This window comes from Sphaeramia orbicularis, chromosome 12 (genome assembly GCF_902148855.1).
Source record: "Sphaeramia orbicularis chromosome 12, fSphaOr1.1, whole genome shotgun sequence".
In the NCBI taxonomy this organism is placed as follows: Eukaryota; Metazoa; Chordata; class Actinopteri; order Kurtiformes; family Apogonidae; genus Sphaeramia; species Sphaeramia orbicularis.
This window is the reverse complement of record NC_043968.1, coordinates 51,887,141-51,910,583: the sequence shown is the minus strand read 5'-3', so window position 1 is coordinate 51,910,583 and position 23,443 is coordinate 51,887,141. Positions and strand designations below refer to the sequence as shown.

General features: G+C 36.1%; 1 protein-coding gene across 3 annotated transcripts in view; it reads right to left on the bottom strand.

Annotated features, from left to right (window-relative positions):
* Positions 1 to 23,443, bottom strand: part of phf24 (PHD finger protein 24) — a 73,101-nt gene that overhangs the window by 28,589 nt on the left and 21,069 nt on the right. For all 3 annotated transcript variants that reach the window (XM_030148976.1, XM_030148975.1, XM_030148977.1), the window contains 2 exons: positions 15,934 to 16,119; positions 47 to 125 (listed from right to left, as the gene is read on the bottom strand). In XM_030148976.1, the coding sequence (XP_030004836.1) occupies positions 47 to 125; positions 15,934 to 16,119 (265 nt within the window). The remainder of the gene's footprint in view (positions 1 to 46; positions 126 to 15,933; positions 16,120 to 23,443) is intronic.

The following is a 23,443-nucleotide window of genomic DNA, read 5'->3' as shown; positions in this document are numbered from 1 at the left end:
CACAAACACCAGTTTACCAAAGTGCATTATTGATTTAGCAACTCACCTGGGATGATCTTGCACTGCTTGAAGGTCTCCATTAGACTGTACATCTCTTCCTCTGTTAGAAGGAGATTCAGGTTGTCCTGCAGGAAACAATGACATGATGGATTACTCTTAATAAAACATGGTGCTCACACAGTTCCTTTTTTTACAGTCAAGTTGTACATCACATTAATGGTGTTTAATAACTGAGCGTACTCTAATTGCATGTAGCCAGTCCCAGATGAGCCTCCTGCAATTAGCCAATAGCATGAGAAGGATTGGATTGTGAGTCCATATTAGCAACCACTCTCGGGTGATGTGATGGGCATGTATTATTAGTAGAAGAAGCAAAACACATAAAAACTTGCTGTGACTTTATATTTAGGTCTAAAATGAATACCTCTTTAATGCAAATGTGCAATTCTTAATCCATCTGCTTCTGTAACAAAGCACAGAATAAATAGATCATACCCGAATTAAAGAGACGTCAATGAAATATCACCGCATCTAATGTTAATTTATGAAATAATTCTACTCCAAGCCTTTTCCCAGTATGTGGTGTAGACAAACTGGGACGCCACAGGAGACGCTGAAGTGATTATTTATATATGCATGTTATTTATAAGATAAGTATCAAAATGAAACTTTAATGATCCCTCTGCAATCATTGACTTAAGTTATTTACACTTTGTTGACATAATCTTTAATCATCATTACAACCTGTCAAGACTTGAAACAGCCACTTCAGGGAGTCGAAAAGGAAATGCACAAACACAAGCTGTAGATATAAACGTACACACGGAAACACATTCCTATGTGATAATAAATGATTAGAAGGGTGAAAATCTGATAAAGAAAATACCCTAGTACATCTTACTCTGAGCTATCTACCTAGTATCCCTTCTATTTTCGTGTTTGGGAGTTGGATTCATCCACATGGCCTGATTACTTTGACCTCTGGGAGTGCTGAACGGTGTGTGCCGAACGGTGTCCTGCTGCATTTTGTTAAACTGTCATCAAGATCACAGTGACTGCCATCACCTTGCCTCCCTGCTGTCAGCACCACTTTTAGATTAGCTGTTTGTATGCGTCCTTCTACCTGGTAATGCCTGTTAAAATCTCTCTGTTGCAAGTGGCTGATCAGTCATTTGGACCAGGAACGTCAAAGAAGAAGAAGAAACAAATATGTTTCATTCATCTCTTTATTCATGTACTCAGTGATTCACACCTACATGATGTCACTAATGTGTCAAGAAAACCGCCTGATGACAGTTCAAACTGGGATAACTGTTGTGGCCGGATTGCTTTTTACAGTTTCGTAATAACTGTGTATTTACCCAGTAAATATGTGTGAAATTATGGTAGATTGCCTGGTAAGTAGGGGCACAGGGGCAGCTGGGAGAAGCAGCTTGTGACCTAAGGGTCGCTGGTTTGATTCCCTGGACCAGCAGAGGAATTGTTGGCTGATGTGCCCTCGAGCAAATGTACTTAATCTCCCAGGCACCTCTCATGGCAGCCCACTGCTGTTCATCCGCAGAGTGTGGTGTTCTTGTATCTGCAGCTAGTGATGGTTTAAAGGCAGAGGGTCAGTTTCAGTGTGGTGTGTGTGTGTGTGTGTGTGTGTGTGTGTGTGTGTGTGTGTGTGTGTGTGTGTGTGTGTGTGTGTGTGTGTGTGTGTGTGGAGGGGGGGGGTGCTGGAGCCTATCCCAGCTACCTAGGGGTACACCCTGGATGACTCACAAATAAAGAGTGTTTTACTAAATAAAAAAGTAAACATAGAGAAACTATAGCAGGGTCCGATCAAGTCCTAACACGTGGACACAGTTCATGTTCAACAGTCTGTCATGTAAGCAGAGTTACTTATATTTATGTATTATACATATTTGAGTAGGTATTTATAAGCACTTAACATTACGAATAACAAAATTTGGGGAGATAAAATTTTGGATGAAAAATGTCAAATTGTTGCTCGGTAACACGTGGACTTGAAATGGACATACATTTTTTAAGCTTTATGCAAACATTCAAAACATGCCATTCTCGACAGAAATTGATACCTAGTAGGATAAAACCTTTTAGATATTATGTTCAACTATGCTGAAAATAAATTTTGGAGTAAAATATTGAAAAGTGTCTGTTTTATTGACATGAGAATTTGGTAACACGCGGAAAGGTTGCCATAGTAACACATGGATGACTCTTTACTATTGTATGCATCACCCAAAATGCATCAAAAGATCATTACTTTCTGAAAGTTTCACTCAAATACCTGAATTACAAGTAACTTGAAAATTAAAAATTGGTATTTTTGTGGTGACATGTGAACAAGGGCCTTTTAAAGTAACTCACAAACGTTCAAGCTCATAAATATCAATAATATTCACAAAATAATGAAAATCTAATTCTTGAAAATTAATGATCATCTATATAATCAACAGACTGAATAAATTGCAAACATTTTTAGATATAATTTTAGTATCAAATTCAAGCAATATTTTCATGTCTGAGTCATGGCTATGGTGTAAAAAGTACAATCAATAAAACTGGTGGTAACTTTTTTCTACAAGTGGTATTTTAAAAAAGGATAACAGTTCCATAAAATACAGATTTTTAGCTAAAAAATGAGCCCCCTTGGTAAATGATGTGAGCAAATTTACTATTTCATGTTGATGTTCACGTTTGTTTGAGCGGACCCAGCAGTAATATGAGTTCAACTACTGACAATGTAGTTGTGACCAGTTTAGGTTGTTTGTAGCAACTGTTGCTACACCTGTCTGGTTTTGGCCCTTGGCATATCATTTTATGGTATTTCAACAGTGATTTTCTGATAAAAGATGCAATTTTCAGGTGTAACTACATCACAGCCCTGGGGCTTTTGAAGGGAGACCAGAGGTTCTTCTGTTTAGATGGAAGTCTATGGGAGAGGTGGTACAATTCCTTAAATGCACAACAATTTGGGAAAAACTGTTGGTTCCATAACAATCAGACAGACCTCTGTGATGATATTTAACATCTCAACTTGTAATCACACCTGATAAGATGTAATCTAAAACAAGTGTTCAGAGAATGCAAACCTCCGCCAAGCACCCCAAACGGTGTGCATGTGTGGATCGACTATTTCTTTTTAAACTATGGATGTGCAAAACAAATTTCATAATATTTCACAAATTGCATTTTTTATGATTTTTTTTGAAAATGGTGCATAAAAAATAACAAAAGCCAACAGAGCGTAATGGAAGAGGAATGGAGCGGAACGATATTTCGTACAAAGTTGAAGCTTGGTACCAGTCATGTGTATGTCAAATTATATTAAATTTCAATCAATATTTGTTGAGTTATAATGAAAAATGTGTGGTAAATGGGATTTTCAATGTTAAATTGAAATGTCCACAGAGTCCACATTCCACAGTGGATGTGGACAGTTTTGTGCCAGATACAAGATATTGTTATAAGCTACAGGTGTATCAAAGTGGAGGCTAATCGGAGTCGTTTTGAATTTTTTATGAATTTTCGAAAATTGCTGTGATGGAAAATTTGCTCAATGATGGAAAATTTGAGATTTTGTGACCTTGCTGTGACCTTGAACTTTGGCCTACTTGGCCCAAAATGTAATGCGTTCGTCCCAGGGCTTAAGCCTATCTGTGGGTAAAATTTGGTAAAGATGGTTGTGGTTTCCCATAAAGTTGCAAACAAACAAACAAACAAACACACAAAGCAAAGTGATCACAATACCTCCTGGCAGAGGTATTGTGAAAACCAAACAAAAAAAAAAAAAAAGAAAAGAAAAACTGGAGGCGCCACGAAATGTGAGGTAGCTCTATGCTCTAGGCTGTTATGTACTGAACCACGGACCAAACACACATGCATTTTTATATCTGTAAATCATCAAACATGTAACTAATCTCTCCCAATAATTAATCACAGCTATGACATCTATCCATTCTGCTGCTGGACACAACTAGATTCTTCATTCTGCAACATTAGGGAACTGATATGATGGGCTAACAGTGATGTAAGAGATAGACGTTTAAGCTAATTAGCCATGGGTTAGCCATTCCATTATTATCAACAGTGAAACCACACAGAATGGAATACATTGTACTTAGGCTAAAGTATATTTGATTTTTCAGTGTTATGAGAGTGATATTTCAAAAGAAACAATTGGAAATTTCTGTATTATTGCTGATGATTTTAACGTCTATTTTAATTTTTATGTTTTTATATTTTAACTTTCTCTCATCTTTAATGTATTTTTATGCCTCTCCTGTGATGCTTTTATGTTTTATGTAAAGCACTTTGAATTGTCCTGTACATGAAATGTGCTATACAGATTAACTTGCCTTGCCTTGCCTATTATGACATATACTGTATGTATTAATAGTTATACAATAATATGTTATAAGTTATTGATGTTATCTTTAATAGTGTAAATCATGTAAAACAGACACCACCAATACTGGTTTAAGACGTGATTTTGTCATTTGATAAGATAGCTAATGTTAGCTATAGTGTCTTTCCTTAGAGCAACTGAGGGAGTTTTTATCAATATACATTAGGGGCAGATAATGCATTTAGCACTCGTTACCTCTGCCAAGGAGGTTTTGTTTTTGCCGGTGTTTGTTTGTCTGTCTGTCTGTCTGTCTGTCTGTGTGTGTGCAAGATAACTCAAAAAGTTATGGACAGATATGGATGAAAATTTTAGGAAATGTTGATACTGACACAAGGAAAAATGATTACATTTTGGTGGTGATCGGGGGGGGGGGGGGGGGGGGGGGGGGGGGGGCGACTGATCTGCCTTGGCGGAGGTCTGCACTCTCCGTGTGCTTTTTCTAGTTTTGGTCTGTGCTTCCCCAGTATTTAAGAACTATCACTGAGAATCTGATTTTCATTTCTTCTGTTACACATTAATTCAGTGGTTCCCAACCTTTTTTGGCTCGTCACCCCATTTTAACATCACAAATTTCTGACGACCCCAGACATTCCAAATGGAGATTTTTTTTTCGTTGCTGAAACTAAAATTGTTTGCTATACTATGTTGCACACAAACGTTAATTTTAGACGACATTTAGTCTATATAATGTATATTATTGTGGACGGAGGCAGAAAAGCCAGGTGTAGATTACTGCACAAAGTGAGAATTTTATTTTCCTTGGTCAGGATATGTACAGTCAGTCCAGCTTGGATTTACAAGGCTGACAATTAATACTGAACAAACAAGAACTCAAACTATGAATTATGAAAGAGCTGCAGCATCTGAAACTGACCACAATGAACATTTGAAAGATAAACAGTACCACAGTGCTTCAGTTTCAGCTTCACAGTTTGTCATTTCTTTGATGGATTGGGATTGTCTCTCTCAACTCACCATATATTTTTTTATTAGTAATTTTATTTTTTAATTTTTATCAATTACTAGAAATTTCAGGTGACCCCATTTGAATTTCAGGTGACCCCACGTGGGGTCCTGACCCCAGTATTGAAAAACACTGCATTAGGGGCAGATAATGCATTTAGCACTCGTTTTTGTCTGTGTTTCCCCAATATTTAAGAACTATCATTGAGAATCTGATCTTCATTTCTTCTGTTACACATTAATTCAACATACAGCAGTAGTTCTTCAAGGTTGATGGATAATCGTGGATGTTTTTCCATATTACTTATTTACATAGTACCTACCCATCAATATACTATCCTATATGTTTACTGGGTTAACACCTTGTAGTAGTGAGACTGTAAAAGGAACAGTTACCACTGATGTTTCTATCTCCTGCACTCTCTAAAACTTTAGGGACACATTCTGGGACACGGTGTCCTTTTTAAAGGTTGATTCCATTTCAACGCAGCAGAACCAAGTACAAAAGTGCTTAAGCTAAGTGAGAGCTATGGCTGTAGACCAGCCCTGGGAAAGGACCATTGAAAACCCCTCCAAGCTGTCGCTCACTCTCTCACAGTTTTGTACTGCCTCCTGCAGCATTAGTGGATATATTTCAACTAAGAATAACCAGGTCAGAATAACATACAGTATTTGGAAGGAAATAGTGTAGTACTGAGGCACCACAATAGTAATGCTGAATCATCTCTAAAAATGCCACTACTGGCTATTTTTATAATTCAGTAACTCAATACCTGCTTGGGGGATGGTAAAAATGAACATAAGAGTCATATATTGGATAGCTGCATATATGATACTCTCTCTGTATGGTACAAAATAAAAAATAAAAAATAGGGCATTTCCTAATAAAATGAATTCATATAATACAGTGTGTGTTCTTCCTCAGTTTTATAGATGATGAGATGCATAATTCATAAATACAAATATATCATATTACTATTATTGTGTGGCACATACTAGAAATGTAATACTATATATTCCCACAGTGTTGCATTCTGTTCTTCACAAAAGTTCCAAATGCAGTGGAGAAACTGGCTTTAGTTAGAAGGTAATAATTTCAGTAAATGTATGCATTCCGCCTCCAATAATATATCATTTCTTCTAGGATGTAGGAGGTGATAAAGATGCTTCATTTTCATGGTGCCTTGCATTATCCTCTTTCTTATCCTTCAGCTTTAGCGATCGATAAACTTCTCTGAACATGCAAATGTAGCTTTAAATACCAAATGAAAGAATTAAAAGCTCAACAACAACAGGAAGCATCCTATTTTTTTTCCTGAACGTACCTGTCGTTCTCCAAGTTGTGATGAAAATCAGCAAGAACAGAAAATTGATCGTGAATTTTAATTAAGCGTGCTGTTATCAGGACGTTGCCTGCTGGGCCTGCTCTATGCCAGAGATTGTTTCCGTGCATCTGTAATCTGTAAGGTTATTAGGGCTTATCAGAGTTTACCCTTACTAACACTAACATAAACCTGCAAAACAAGGAAAAATGCCCTCTCCTGTGGACGCTATTAATCTTATAGTATTCTAATAGCGTGTTTTATATTCATGTCATGTTTCAACAAAGGTGATTTCAGGATTCAAGAAACACCTACTGACAGTGTTTTGAAAATATTCCCTCGAGGACAGAGAAGGTCCTAAGGAGAAAAAAAAAAAAAGTACAATAATAACAATGCATTCTTATCTTACATTGGCAGCTTGCATAAGTAGTTATTTTAGACTGCAGTTTAGAAGAATGACAGCACTGGGTGTTTACTCGAACAGCTTTAAACTCAGCGGACATGTAATGTAAAAGAGGTAACAGAGACTAATCACCCAGCCTTGTAATTTCTATGTTACCTTCAACCTCTTTCGATACCAGCAGAAGGGATTCTTCAGCATTGTTGTGTAAAACCGAAAGTAAACTTTACAACACCGAAGAGTAAACAGACAATTTCAGCAACCGTACACATAAAGCCAAGCAACATTTCTAGAGACCAAACATGAACTTAAAACAGAGAGTTTATTAGTCATGCATTTATTATATTTGCAGAAAAACAACTCAGTGTTTCCCATATCTGCTGGATGCCAGTGTTTGCTAATATCTTGCAGAACCTTCTTATTTAGTGATAACACAGTATGCCAGATGGTGTGTTTTGTTGTTGCTCAATACCCCCCATGTGGCCCAGAAATCAACAAATGCAGCGTTAACCTCACACCTTGGTATGTCTATGGTGCAGCATGAAGGTGTTAGCAAAGTAAATCAGGTTTATCCCTTGATTTTCAGTGTCACAGTGGTGGTTGTCCTTTTACAGAGCTAAAGTAGATTGGAACCAAGGTTATTATTGTTAACGAAAACTAACGAAATGACGAAAACTAGAATTGTAAAAACATTTTTGTTAACTGAGATAAATAAAACTATAATTAAAAGAAAAAAAACGATAACTAACTGAAACTGTATTGTGTGTTTACAAACTAACTAAAACGTATAAAAATTCTGGATAAAATTCCCTTCGTTTTTGTCTTTGTCAGTGTTGGATTGATATAAAATCGATTTATTTCACTCAAGCAATTTTAGCTGCTGGCACCATATGACATTTAACGGTCCGTCACTTGTGGTCACTTGTCGTTTTGTCGTCTTCTGGTCCCCACTCTACCTGGAAAGATGGAGACTAAAGTTGGGAGAAAGCAGCAGATCCTGTCTGGGATTTATTTGAATACGACAGTGAAGAAGATAAAAGATATAAAGAAACTAAAACTAAACTAAAACTAAGCATTTAGAAAATAATGAAAACTAATAAAAACTAGCAAACCTGCTCTAAAAACGAATTAAAACTAACTGAATTAGAGAAAAAAAGTCAAAACTAAATAAAACTAAACTATAATGAATAATCCAAAACTATTATAACCTTGACTGGAACCTTGAACTGACCGTATAAAGGTTTTCCTAAAGCCGGCAGTTTTTATTTTGGCTGGTCTGATTTGTTGTTAGTTGACTCACTTCCATTAAGGTGAATTCATTCATTGGTTAATTCTCCGAACCACTTAGTCCTAGACAGGGTGATGTGTCTGCAGTTCATTGCAGTGCTGACATATAAAGACAATTAACTTATATGTTCACACCTGACCATTTAACCTGTTATTATGGGGTGACATTTGCAAAGTGGCTCATGCTAAAAATAACAGTAACATTTTGCCATTTAGCTTCAAACCATGTAAAAAAAAAAAAAAAAAAGTGGTGTGAATTTTTTCAGGTCACCTTTTAGAACATTTAGAAAAATATGTGTCATCTTAGAAACTTAAATGTAAATATTAAATGTCACACGTAAATGTTAAATATTAAATCTAAATGTTAAATCTAATATAAATGTTATATGTTAAATCTAAATGTTAAATCTAAATCCAAGAGTGCAGGCCCGTGGGAAAGCAGGCATAGAAGCCCAGACATCACAGTGCTAGTGCCTCAAGCTTTTATTTTGGTATTTCCTGTCACCGGCAATGTCATTTTATACATTTATATTTATATTTATATTTGACATTTTTATTTAGATTTATCATTTAGATATAATATTTAAGTTTTATATGTGACATTTGCATTTAACTATTTCATATATTTCTAAGATGACAAATATTGTTGTGACCTGAAAAAATGTGCTAAATGAAGCTAAATGTGATGAAATATGGTTGTTATTTTTAGCATGAGCCACTTTACAAATGGCCCCCCATATGTTACGGTGCATGTCTTTGGACGGTGGGAGGAAGGTGGAGTAGCAAACCAGACCAAACCAAACTGGACAATTAATGGTCACTTAGACTGTATATAAATAAATTCAATTTACAAATGGTTTAATCATCCACATGCATATTATGATGAAGGATAAGAAGATGAAGAGGAGGAAGAAGAAGAAGCAGATGTGAGATAAAATGACTTATATCGATCTTTGACTTTAGTCAGTAAAAACTGAACTTGACAGGTATGACCTGTACACACGACAGGTATACCTCCCATTACTGAAATGTCCTAATCCCAAAATCCTAAATAATAAAAAACAATGCTCATTAAACTCAAAGCTTAAGAATAATAGGACACAAGATGCTTTCAGTAAGTTTCAGTAAGCGCACTAGTCAAATGAATGTAATGAAATAATCATAAGATGTAATAATATAATGTATCAAATAATAATAATAATAATAATAATAATAATAATAATAATAATAATAATAATAATGTGTTTTTTGTTAGTTTCATTCAACTGTTCTCATACAGGTGAATGTAGAGGGTTACAAGTATTATGCAAAATAATTGTGATTATTACCTCCGCCAAGGAGGTTATGTTTTCGCCGGCATTGGTTTGTCTGCCTGTCTGTGTGCAAGATAACTCAAAAAGTTATGGACTGATTTGGATGAAAATTTCAGGAAATGTTGATACTGACACAAGGAACAAATGATTAAATTTTGGTGGTGATCGGGGGAGGGGGCACTGATCTGCCTTAGCAGAGGTCTGTGCTCTCCGAGTGCTTTTCTAGTTTCAAATGATTCCAACATCATGATTATGTACTAATTCTGACAGGTTAGACTGATTGAATAAACCTGGATAACTGTTAAGACATGCTTTATGGAACTGGCTGAGGAAAAGGTTGCGTTCGAGATGTAATGCTTACTGATGCCCTTTGACTTTCCTTTGTATAGCGACAGTACAGGGTTATTCAAAAAGAATGAACCGATTTCATGCTTCAGTTCTCAAGCATCATCATGGAATGAGTCAGTGACCATTTGAAAAAGGAGTTTTCTAAGTTTTGAATGGCTGCCTTAAACATTGAATAACAACAGTGATCAACTCAGAGGATCGTGATATGCTGATACGCGTCTGAGAGGATTTTTCTAATCGCATTGATGTTGTCCGTGCTGCAGGTGGTGGACACATTGAACACTTGTAAGACAGGAAATAAAAGTCGATTGTCAGTAGAATACTTGTGACTTGGCTGGAGTTTTCTATTGCTTTTCCTTTTTAAAATACTGCATAATGAAATGGGTTCATTCTTTTTGAATAACCCTGCATAATAATAAAAAAGACATTGATTAAAGAACTAAAGTCTGAGGATCTCACAGAAAGCCCACTTACTGGTTGAATTATGCTTTTATATTTCTTCTTCACTATTCTCAAGATGCTTGGATTACAGCTCAAAGAAGGAACAAAGAAGAAAATGTCAAACTTAACGCATTCACTTAATGGAACAAATGGTTGTAATTATAGTCAGATGTACTTGTGCCTTAACAATGGAACAGTGTTAATGATAAGCCTATTAACAGTCACACAGGATCACCTTAAATCACAGGTGTCAAACATGCGGCCGGGGGCCAAATCTGGCCCGCCAAAGGTTCCATTCCGGCCCGCAGGATGAAAGAGCAAAAATTAAGCTGAACTGTCAAGGTTGTCCAAATCATTTTGGTTCAGGTTCCACATACAGACCAATGTGATCTACAGTAAAAATAACAACACAATAACCCATAAATAATGACAACTATAAATTTTCTTTGTGAAAAATTATATGGAAAAATTTGAAGTTAAAAAAATAACATTACACAGTGAAAATATTAACATTTACAAAACTATTCTTTCACAATAAAATGCAAATAAATACATAAATAAAAACAAAGATGAACAACCCAAAATGTGCAATTTTAACAATATTCTGCCTCTTACTAAATGTTTGGTGCATTTATAGATCCACTGTGATCTGTAGTTGTGTTAATAATAAGAGATGGAATTTTGTAGAAATTGTTCAAATTTTAGTTCCAAACTCCAAAATTTTAACAATATTCTGCCTGTTACCAAATGCTTATGTAACATTGTGTGTAATGTACATGTATAAATAATAAGTCGAGGCATAATTTTGTTAAAATTGCACTAATTCTTCAAACGAAATGTCTGTTTTTTCAGGTTATTCACATCTTTTTTGTAAAATGTAAATATTTTCATAATTTAATTGGGGGTTTTTTTGTACTAAAACAAAAATAAAAACTGGGATTTGTCATTATTTGTAGGTTATTAAGTCATTATTTTACTGGTCTGGCCCGCTTGAGATCAAATTGGGCTAAATATGGCCCCTGAACCAAAATGAGCTTGACACCCCTGCCTTAAATATATTCTAAAATAGACAGTGTTTTAGCCTGTTTTCTTAAATTCATAAGGTTTGTTTAGGATCATACATGTTGATAACAACTGCAAATGCTTTATGGCTTTTGTTAGATTTAGTGAAGCAAAGAAAAATACACCCTTGGATGTTGAGCTTGTTAGCTTGTTATTAATACAGGAAGCATGTTTTGTATTGGGGGCATATTCAGCTATTAAAGCATGGTACTTCTGGGTTGAACCAGTTCTGTTTTAATCAAGGTTTTCATGAAATTAATTTAGAGTTAGGCTTCAGTATCCCTAGGACTTAGCAACAGGCATCAAAAAAAAGTCACCGCTGTCAAGAGAGGGTGCTGTCCACATCTGATTGGCCACCGTTGAGCCTTATACTGTATGCAGCAAAGTGCTTTGAAGGCTGACTGTAAATCCACTTTCAGGGTCCATCTGTCTGCACTAGCCTCTAGTGTCTGCTTGAAATTAAATGTCAGATGCAACAGAAGGGGGAGGTTGTAACAGCTGACTGATGTGTGTTAACAAAATGACCGACTTCTTCCATTGTAGGACCAGAGTTCACAACTTGAATAAAACATTTGTTTGTTTTTGATCACAATTGTCTCCTTTCACACATACTGAAGGAGCTGGCCAAAGACAGAGGACCTTCAATGTCCTTTCACAGATTGTGTGAAAACATTCCCCTCTCAGTGCGAGTTTGGCAAGTGGACTCGATTCTCAGGGCTGAGGAAAGACAACGACGCCCCTACTCCACTCTGAAGAGTCCTTCAACAGAAGCGCTCTTCAACGATTATTGCCTTAATTAAAACAGATTGCATTATCTTTTTTTCTTACTTTATTTTTTTTTTTTTTCCACATGGCAATGATCACTAGAGAGTTATCAGTGTTGGCATCGACCTTGAATTCCTGATGAGAAGTTGGCTGTTTGCTTTATTGTTTTAAAAATGCTAAAAATCCTCCAACTCACAAGAGTATTGCTTCACATTGTTAAATCCCTTGTTGAAATAGTTTCACACAGTTTTTTGTAGCTTTTTATTTGTTCAGCTGTCAAATGCACAACAGCTCAACAAAGAGAGATGCTAGAAACCTCACCGCCTGTAAATCGCAAGTGATAAATCACAATATGATTTTCACAAGCTCTGAAAATCATATTTATGTGTGTGTATGAAAGTGGAATTGAATTTTTTACTGACTCAATATTAATGTCAATTTCTTTCGGCCACATCCTGAAAACTCTTGTGTCCTCCAGAAAGGTTACATATTTTTGAACACATTTCATCTGGGAATGACAGCAAATGACAAGTTAGAAAATAACCTGCAACAAGGTTGTAGTGTAGGCATAAGGCATGACGGGTAATCATTTCACCTGCTTCTCTTCTCACCCTGATGTGTCCAGGCAGTGGATGTTTCTGTGCAGTTACAACACAGTGGACTTGTTAAACAGCATGGATATGATCTAAGGCACTGGTGTCAAACTCATTTTAGTTCAGGGGCCATATTCAGCCCAATGTGTTCTCAAGTGGGCCAAACCAGCAAATACAGGGTGTATTAAAAAAAAGACCATACATTTTGAAAAATTACCCCCAGTTCTGTATTTGATAATTTTTGGAATTTTCTTTTATGGACGTCGGTAGGTAGGGGATTGGCAGATATTTGTCCAAATTTACAGACCCAGGTTTTCATGCATGAGTGAGCAGGGGAAAATTGCGCAATCCAAGGAAAAACTGGTTTGCGCAAATTAGCGGTGGGATTTAAATCCAATCGAAGGTCATGGGAGGGGACAATGGGCATCCATCTTGTTTTCCCAAAATTGCCAGGTTATAGCATTAACACTTTGGTCACCATATCAATTTCATTTCTTTACCCATGGCAACTGTTCCTGCCTTTCAAAGTTAATTCAACTTGTTTAGGCCTGAAAATGGACAGGCCAAGTTAGGGTTAGGGTTAACCCTTTCATGACCTTTGATCGGATTTAAATCCCATCGCTACTTCATGCAAACCAGTTTTAACTTGGATTGCGCAATTTGCCCCACTCACTCATGTATGAAAACCTGGGTCTGTAAATTTGGTCAAATATCCACCAATCCCCTACCTACCAACATCCATAAAAGAAAATTCCAAAAATTATCAAATGCGGAACTGGAGGTAATTTTTCAAAATGTATGGGGGTTTTTTATACACCCTGTAATAACCTATAAATAATAATCCAATTTTTGCTTTTTTGTTTTAGTGTGAAAGTTAAATTACATTGTAGAAATATGAATAACCTGAGCAACCATGTACACCCTGAAATATCTATTAAAAAGTAAGTGCAGTTTCAACAATTTTATGTCTCAGCTTATTATTAACATCGTTTACAGGTCCCAGTGGATCTACAAATGCAGAAAAACATTTAGTAACATGCATAATATTGTTAAAATTACACTTATTTTTCTTAAGATATTTCAGCTTGTTCATATTTGTTCAGGTTATTCACATTTTATTGTGACGGGATAGTATGGAAATGTAAATATTTTCATAATATAATTGTACTTTTTCCACATTAAACCAAGGAGTAAATTTGGAGTTTTCATTATTTATAGGGTACTAGGCTGTTAGTTTACTTGAGATCACATTAAGTTGTATGTGGCCCCTGAACACCCTTGACTATTAATATTTTCAGTGTAATTTTTGCACTTTGCAAAACTGTCTAATTTGCACTAAAAAAACCTCTATTTGCACTACAATAATATATACATAAACATATATTTTTACAGACCGCATTCCTGTACATATCCACTCACTGTACAAAAATCTCAATTTGCACTTTCTATACATATTACAATGTAAAATCCACTGTAAATAATATATACATAAACATATATTTTTAATAGACCAGATCCACACGTCTACTCACTGTATGCAAACTCCAATTTGCACTCTGTACATATTACATGATAAATCCACTGTAAATCTCAACCCATTGTTGTCTTTGTCTCTAGTCAAATGTTTGTCTATATTATGTCTGGGTCCACATGTTGTCTGGGTTCATGTCAGAACTGTATGCCGTGAGCAATGTAAAAACCGAAGCCAAATTCCTTGTATGTGTTCACATACTTGGCCAATAAAGCTGATTCTAATTCTGATTCGAATCCATCCCACCATTTGGCAGGCCACTTTTGGCCCGTGGGCCTTATGTTTGAAACCCCTGATCTAAGGTGTCTGCAATCAGTGATTCAAGAATTTGCTGAAACCCTGCAATAATCTTGCAATGAAGGGAAAAAGCAGAGAAATATCTGACCACTGCAAAAAGCATTCAGCACATTCTCACGAGAGACAAAACTGTGACGTGAACAATCCAAAAGAAGAAGTGAAAGAAGAGAGATTCATTGGAAAGAATTCACCTGGAAAAATATTGTCAGATTTTTCATTTCGCCCAAATTAAAACAAATGCAAAAGGGTCTACTGAGTTATGGGAATTGTTGGAGAAAATGTGGGAACGCCCTTGCAGACCATTTTCACATTTTCTGGGATTGTCCAAAAATTAGGCCTTACTGGACGATGAAAACGATTAACACAATAATGGGGTTTGAGATTAAACATGATTTCTGCACAGTTTATCTTGGAAATCAACTGCCCACAGTCAACTCTAGAGACAAATACCTGATTAATATAATGATGGCAGCCTGTAAAAAAGCCATAACAAGAAAATGGCTGAGCGAAGAACCCCCAACAAACAAGGAATGACTGGAATTATTAAAGAAATATACAATATGGAAAAACTAACTTTCTCCTTTTACCATAATTTGGACAAATTTACTAATTATTGGCTAAAATGGACATCTATCCCATAAGATGTGATGCCCGAATAGGACAGCACCTTGTTTTTCTCATGAGAAATACACATATATATCAACATCTGTGTGTTTTACTATCAACGTGTAAATATGCATTCCAGAAAATGTGCGCAAATGTTTATGAAAATGATGGATGTAATTATGTCAGCAGGTTTACAGGACATGATTGGATGCAACATGAGAATATATGTGAATGATCTGACAAGGACTGAAACAGGACAATACACAAACTAACTCAACCCTCTTATTATGATGGGATAATATTGTGACTCATTGACCCACATTTTTATTGTTGTACTTAAAGTTTTGATACTGCCCTGTCTGTGCTTGTTGACGTCTCTTGTTTCGTATGTCGTTACTTTTTTGTTTTACTGTCTGTTTGTTAAAAAATAAAGTATAAAAAAAAAAAAACAACAAAGAAAGAAGAGAGATGTGTTCAAATAGTCATCCAGGTTTTACCCCCTAGATCAGACACTGGCAGTGAAAACTACACGGTATAATCTTTTCATATTTCATACACCTTGCATCTGTGAAGTCTGTACTGCCAACTTACACAATAGTAGCAGCTCCAGCCGGTAACAGTGTGGGCAGTATCTTTCATCTCCTGCAGGGCTTCAGCGCGCAGGTATCCTAACTCCCTCAGGCAGCCATCATGGAAGACCCGAGTGCAGATGCGGCAGGGGTACAAGTCATCGGCCGTCCACACCTCGCACACGTCACACATCTCATCGCTTGGTGGCTGAGGGGGGGCAAGAAGACCATGTTAGAGACCAGAAGCATTAGCATGTGTTCTCTCATCCAGTAGCATGTTTTAGCATATATCAAGTCAGAAATAATGAATTTGAAGGTGTGAGGGGTATTGTGTCACAGCATCATGTACCTTGTTACACTTTTTGATAAATAATAGGCAATTAAAACAACAATAGCATTGCCATTGACATGCTGTCTGGTATGTGTTCGGTATCACTCTTTGTCTCTTTTTCCCTGTAGACTCCTATCACCTAGGATGCACTCAGCTGTCAAGTCAGGAAAAATGACTGTGGGATGCTTGACTGGTTAACCACACAAAAACATTGTCTTTTTCAACCGTCGCTGTATTTTATTTCTTCATCAGACCCACAGCTCCGTCTTCAGGGCTGCAGACACATCACAGATGAGACCTTGTCAAATTTCTCCAGTCAGCTTGTTTTATAGATCAAGCTCGTCACCTCGTCTGACCTGATAGCTCCATTTAAGCCTTTTGAATACTTCACAGTCCAAGACAAAGAGATCTAGACTGTCAGCAGGTCAGGACTGTTCAGAACAGGAAGTGTTCGTAAAGGTAAATCAAGACTTTACAGCACAGGTGTCAAACATGCGGCCCGGGGGCCAAAACCGGCCCGACGAAGGGTCCAATCTGGCCCTAGGAATGAATTTGTGAAATGGAAAAATTACACTGAAGATATTAACAATCAAGGATGTTAAAATGAGTTTAGGTCAATTTAATCTAAAGTGGGTCAGACCAGTAAAATACTACCATAATAACCTATAAATAATGAAAACTGCCAATTTTTCTCTTTGTTTTACTGTAAAAAAAAAAAAAAAAAAAAAAAAAACAGTTAAATTATACAAAAATGTTTAGATTTACAGAATAGCCTTTTACCAACAAAAAAAAAGTAAATAACCTGAACAAACATGAACAACCTTAAATGTCTTAATAGAAGTATGTGGAGTTTTGATAATATTCTGCCTGTTATTAAATGTTTTGTGTATTTGTAGATCCATTGTGATCTGTAAGTTGTAATGCACATGTATAAACGATAAACTTTGGTACAATATTACAAAAAATTGCACTTATTTTTCTCAAGAATTTTCAGGGTGTTTATATTCGTTCATGTTATGTTCAAGTACAGCTGTAGATGTAAACATTTTCATTACAGAATCTTACTTTTTTCACTCAAAAACATAGAGAAAACTTTGGAGTCGACATAATTCATAAGTTATTATCCTATTATTTATATTATTTTACTGGTCCGGCCCACTTTATATCATATTAGGCTGAGTATGGCCCTTGAACTAACATGAGTTTGACACACCTGCTTTACAGATAAATGATTGGTCTACACAACAGACGCCAGTTTTATTTTTGGTCAAGTGATTCATTTTAGGAGGTTAAATTGAGATTTTTTTTTTACATAAAATTATGAAACATGTACATTATTGCTCAGAGGATGATGCTGTATGTCTGTATTGCTCTTCTGTACACCACATATTAAGCATTGTTGATGATCTGCATTGTTAGTTTGGCAGACATTTTACACCAGATGTCCTTCCTGATGCAACTCTCTGTATTTATACAGGCTGGATTACACTTCTCGTTAAGCTGCTCGACTTTTAACTGGTGCCAAAAAACTAGACAATATCACCCCAATTTTCGCACCAATTCACTGGCTCCTGGTTCATTTCCAAAATGATTTTCAAATTATTTTATTTGCCTTTAAATACCGCAGTATCATTCTGAGCTGCTCCAGCCGTACGTTCCTTCCCCCTCGCTCAGATCAGCAGATCACTCACTGTTCCTCATCCCATCGACACAGAGGAAGCTGAGAGGTGACAAGGCTTTTCCAGTCACTGCCCCCAAACTGTGGAATGACCTACCTTTGCCCACTCACACTGTAAGCCAGGACTTTGTATTTACTAAAATGCTTTAACTACAATGTACTTAAATGATTTAAGTTTTATTCCATTACTATAAAATGTTAAGTATATTCTACCAATTTGTAGACATAGTCGAAAGTACGAAAAGTTTAAGTTGAATGGATTTAAATCACTAAGTTTCAGTCATGACCACACCTTTTTATCTCCGCATTGCATTGTGGGTATTGGGCATGTTGTTGAAAATGTGTTATTTTTATGTGCAGGGGTTCAGCTGGGTTGTGGTGTTTGTGTTAATTCGGACTTAATGTGTGTATGGCAATGTTTATTGACCTTTTTGTGTTTGTTTTTGTATTTTTATAGAGCTGCACCATGAGTGAGAGCTATACGAAGAACAATGGTTTTACTGTTCATCTAGCATTAATTTTGAATTATGATAGTCTCAATGCTTTGCCAAAATTAGGAGCATTTCCTATCCTGGCAAATTATGTTAAACTAGTTTCCTGCTTAACCTCCATCCATACTGCAATATATTAGGTTGAATAATTATACAAAACAATGTGTATTGCAAAAGATTTTAATTTAAATCAACTTGGAATTGAGTCTGATGAACTGATGGTATCAAGTACAATGATTATGCGGTGGCATGTTGAAGGAGCATCTGGGGGAAGTTTCCCAGCATGCATTGGGACAAAGTAATTTGGGATAGTTTTATGTATTTACAGTGTTCTAAGTTTAAAAGAAGTGTTGTTCTTGTTTGATAACGGAGTTATGGTGTGTTTTACCCTTTAGTTAGTTGTTTTCTTGTGGAATGATTAATTCTATTGATTTCATTTTCTTGCACCATGAGCTAAGTCGCTCCTTTGTTTCAGGACATTCTGTAATGGTTATAAAATACACTGTTAATAGAGTTTCACAAATGCTTAAATTCCATACTTAAATGCTACAAAGCAAAGCCATCAACATTTCAACAAATTCTAAAATAAATTGACCCTCCAGTATCCCGCTCAACAAGGCCCTTACTAAGCACCAAGTGTGCATTTTTAGCACACTTGTGGAATAATGTCAAAAAAATTTTCATAGTTTGTTTTTAATTCTTTTACACTTTTTTCAAATTTTTTAAAATAAAAATACCAAATACTCAATAACTGTCTCATTTTTTAACCCTTTAAATGCCATGTTTGTAATGTAAACAAACCAATTTTTTGGATGCAAAAAGCACAAAAAAATATTTTTTTTCAATATACTACATAAAAAGTGGATCACATATTATTTGATTTTTGCAGCCTGGCATATGTTAATGATTAACTCCAACATTGGTTAATTTGCATGATTATTTTTGGCGCTAGGTCAAATGTTCAAAAATACTAGCATCTGTCACCAAGTGTGCCAAAATGGCACACCTATAAATCAAACTATTAAATATTATATATTGATTTATTTTTCTGCCCTAATTTGATTTTATGTTTGTGAATCAAGGTCAGCCCTAATCATACATATCAAATGGAAGAAATAGTGCGTTTTAGGCACACTTGGGAGACAGATGCTAGTCTTGTAATTTTCTTTTGTTTACAATGTGCACATTTTAGTTGGTGGCCAGAATTTTAAAGATCATGCAAAAATGAACAACTTTTGAATTCTAACCTTATTTAAATTGTGAAAAATAATATGACGTTTTTAACACGAAGTGCAAAGTGTGCCTAAAAGGCGCACCCAGATACCGGAGGGTTAACTTGGCATTTAGTGTGATGTACTCAAACTAGCAATTCCAGTCAAATCAAGCATGTAAGTTTTATACACTCCAGATTTCATTATTCATTACTTAAATTTTTTAAGGCAACCAGTTTACTCAAATTTTTTAAGTGAACTCTACTTATCCGGTCTTATAGTGCAGTATATGCTTTAAAATCCTCCCTTAAAACATATTTCTTCTCTTTGGCTTTTAACGCAGTTTGAGAGGTTGGCTTTTATTGTTTCAATGTATAATAACTTACTTAATAACTAACATTTTTATTCATTCTTTTATGTGTTTCATTTGTTTATTTGTATTTATGGCCAAGTCAAAATAAAGCCGAGTTGAGTTGAGATTAGACGAAGCAAATGATGAGAAAATAGAATGAACTTGAGTTGTGTTGCATTCATATAGGATTAAGCAGTCTGTTTTTACTCAAATTTACTAATATCATTCAAGGGTAAGTTCATCACTGACAAATAACTGTTGAAAGATGGAAAATGTTCCTCAGTGTAGCTGTTATGCATGTCATTCATCCATCTCCTCAGATATCGCTTCTCTGAATGTTTGCTCTCTCTGTGAACATCCCTGCTGTACTGTGACATGAGCCTCATTAATTTCTATGCAAAACACTTTTAAAACTTTGATTTATCACCACCAGTGCAGTGGGCTAAATAAATGTTACAAATCCCACCAAATTACAGTGATGTTGATTGACAGTATCACAGGACCTCTGAGACTAGGTAATTTTGTGATTTTAGCTTTATAGATGACCTGTGCAATTATTACAAATAACAGATGATCCTGTATGTGTGTAACCCATATCCAACCTCAGAATGATCTTTAATCATTATGGATGTTGAATATGCTCTGTTTTTAACCCCCTGCCTCTACTATAGCTTTGGTATTGTCACATATTCCCCTTAGACATGAGATACACTCATCCTGTGGTAGCGTTGCTGACAAGACTTTACTATATGAGTGCATGACGTTAATTATAGGAGGGCTTTTTGCTGAGCTCATTTTCAGGTCTTGGTGTTGCATCTTGCCTTGCTAACATCTGTCCATAGAACTTTCCATCCAGAAAGACTTTCTCCATTAGACCCGTTCACTCTGATCCAAGGTTATTATTAACAAAAACTAACGAAATGATGAAAACTAGAATCGTAAAAACATTTTCTTTAACTGAAATAACTAAAAACTATAATTAAAGAAAAAAACAATAACTAACTGAAACTGTATTGTGTGTTTACAAAACTAACTAAAACATATAAAAATTATGGATAAAATCCCCTTCGTTTTCATCTTTGTCAATGTAGGATTGATACGAAATGGATTTATTTCCCTCAAGCAATTTTGGCTAGCGGCACCATACGGCACTTCACGGTCCGTCACTTCCTGTCACTTGTCATTTAGAGTCGTCTTCTCATCCCCACTTTACCTGGCAACATGGAGACTAAAGTTGGGAAAAAGCAGCAGAGTCCTGTCTGGGATTTATTTGAATATGACGGCGAAGAAGATAAAAGATATGAAAAAACTAAACTAAAACTAAGCATTTAGACCAAAATGAAAACTTATAAAAACTAGCCAACCTGCTCTAAAAACTAACTAAAACTAAATGAATTAGAGGAGAAAAAAAGTCAAAACTAAATAAAACTAAACTATAATGAAAAATCCAAAACTATTAGAACCTTGCTCTGATCCTCTTCATTGCATCCATGATGACGACCAAGAAGATTTTGAGCTTTTTGGACTTTACTCATCACTGCTCGTTGTACAATCAGATTGAATGATCAATATTATCCACCCACCCACAGACTTTACTGCTTGTTTGTTTTTGCTTTTAAGTCTATTTTAGGTCTGCAAAAATATATGGGCAGTTACTATCTCAGGACTCTTTGAACACACAACATAAATGCATTCCCTTGTGAAATTGGAAAAATAGGCCCAATATTCCTGTATCTCACCAGCATGTTCTATCAAGAATCAATAACAAGTTGAATTTGTGAGGTTGTCAGATTCTGCTTCTATGTTAGACTCCTGTGGTCAATGTCCCAATAGAAGTGGGTGGTACTTTCACTGGAGGATAACTCAACTAATTAAATCAAAGTCCATATATGACTTCCCAGATAGCAATTACCTTTGGGCCGGATCCGCATTAAAGCCTTTACATCCGTTTATAGCTCACATCCCTTTTCTGACTTTGGACCAAATCTGCATCTGATTTGTCTTTCAGCTCTCTCTAGCAGTTCTGGAATTGTGCTGGCTTACGGATTCGGCCCAGAACAGTCTCCCATCACACAACCAAGACTGACTTTCAAAGTTGTAATGCTGATCTGGACCAGAATCGTAATATGAATCTGGGCCAACATGATTCTTGTGTATATTCTAGATGTGATTGAACGGAGCTGGGCCGGAGCTGGACTGTTTCTGTAGAAGATCCGTTTCGTGGAGCAGTACCTGTTTTGGCCCGATGTGCATTTGGACACCGGGACGGATCTGCCAAACGGTTTCGGGCCGAGTCAGGGTGCGATTCTGTTCCAGATCTGTCCCAGTATCTCTTTGCTATCTGGGTTCCTATCAGTGCTCAACAGGAACTGTATTGATATCTCTAACAATTTCCATGATATAAGCTATCAAAATATGGCCCATTATAAGTAAAGGTAATTTTTCTAATTTTAGAAATTTGTCACAAATTCAAAAATCAAAATTTCTCAAAACTGCTAATTAATTTTGCAGTGTCCCAAGGAAACTACACATAAAATTTGAAATGAATCTAATCTATAGGTTCATCAGAGAAGATGTTTGAAGAAATTGCTAACGAAGACAACAACGAAGACGACCATGGACACAGTGCCTTCACAGTAGCTCATGGCCAGTCGGTCTGTGAGCTTGATGGTACTCATGCTACAGTTACAACAGTACCTAAATCTTAGGGAGATGGTGTCATTAGTTGCATTTAAAGTAATTCTAGATTACACATTTGATATTTTATTATTCAATAATTCACTTGTATTCTAATGAATGTACATCTGCAGCCTCATCTGAAACCCAATAGCGCAGTGGCCTGTCTTGTAAAATATATTGAGTCATTTCTGTCTACTGGGCTTAAGGGTAAGAAAAAAACCAAGCATCAGCATCATGACATTTAGAAGTGATACTGTGTCTGCTAATTGTGCAGTCCACCACCAAGGTGGAAAATAATAATTGTGGGTTTGCCATGCTGTCAGTTTCACTACACTCTTAGAGATTCTGGCCATCCTCAGTCTGTTCCAACTTTTGAAATGTTCCAAGTGGATATCTATTGCTATTATTTCAGGTAGACACCTTTATTTCTGTGCCTCTCATTGAAATGTGACATTGACAGCTCAACAAGTTTGCCCTGCAGTGTTTACTCTTTGCGAAACAGAAAACCTGATGCTGTCAGTGCTCCTGTGAACTTCATCCCCTGTTAGCCAGCGTCGCCTTGGATATGGTCACCTCTCAGAGTCAGCCAAAGCCGTCCGCCCACAAGATGATGTGTGAAGAGCCCTCGTGCTCAAACAACACATTGCACAGCGAGTGTGGAAATAAATGGCCTTACAGAGAACGACTCCAAACATGTACTTTCTCACCTTTAACAGGGGGGTTTAGATGAAGCTTAGAAGTCCCTTTAGAGCCCAGATGAATAGCTTTTCATAAAGAAATGAGATAATTC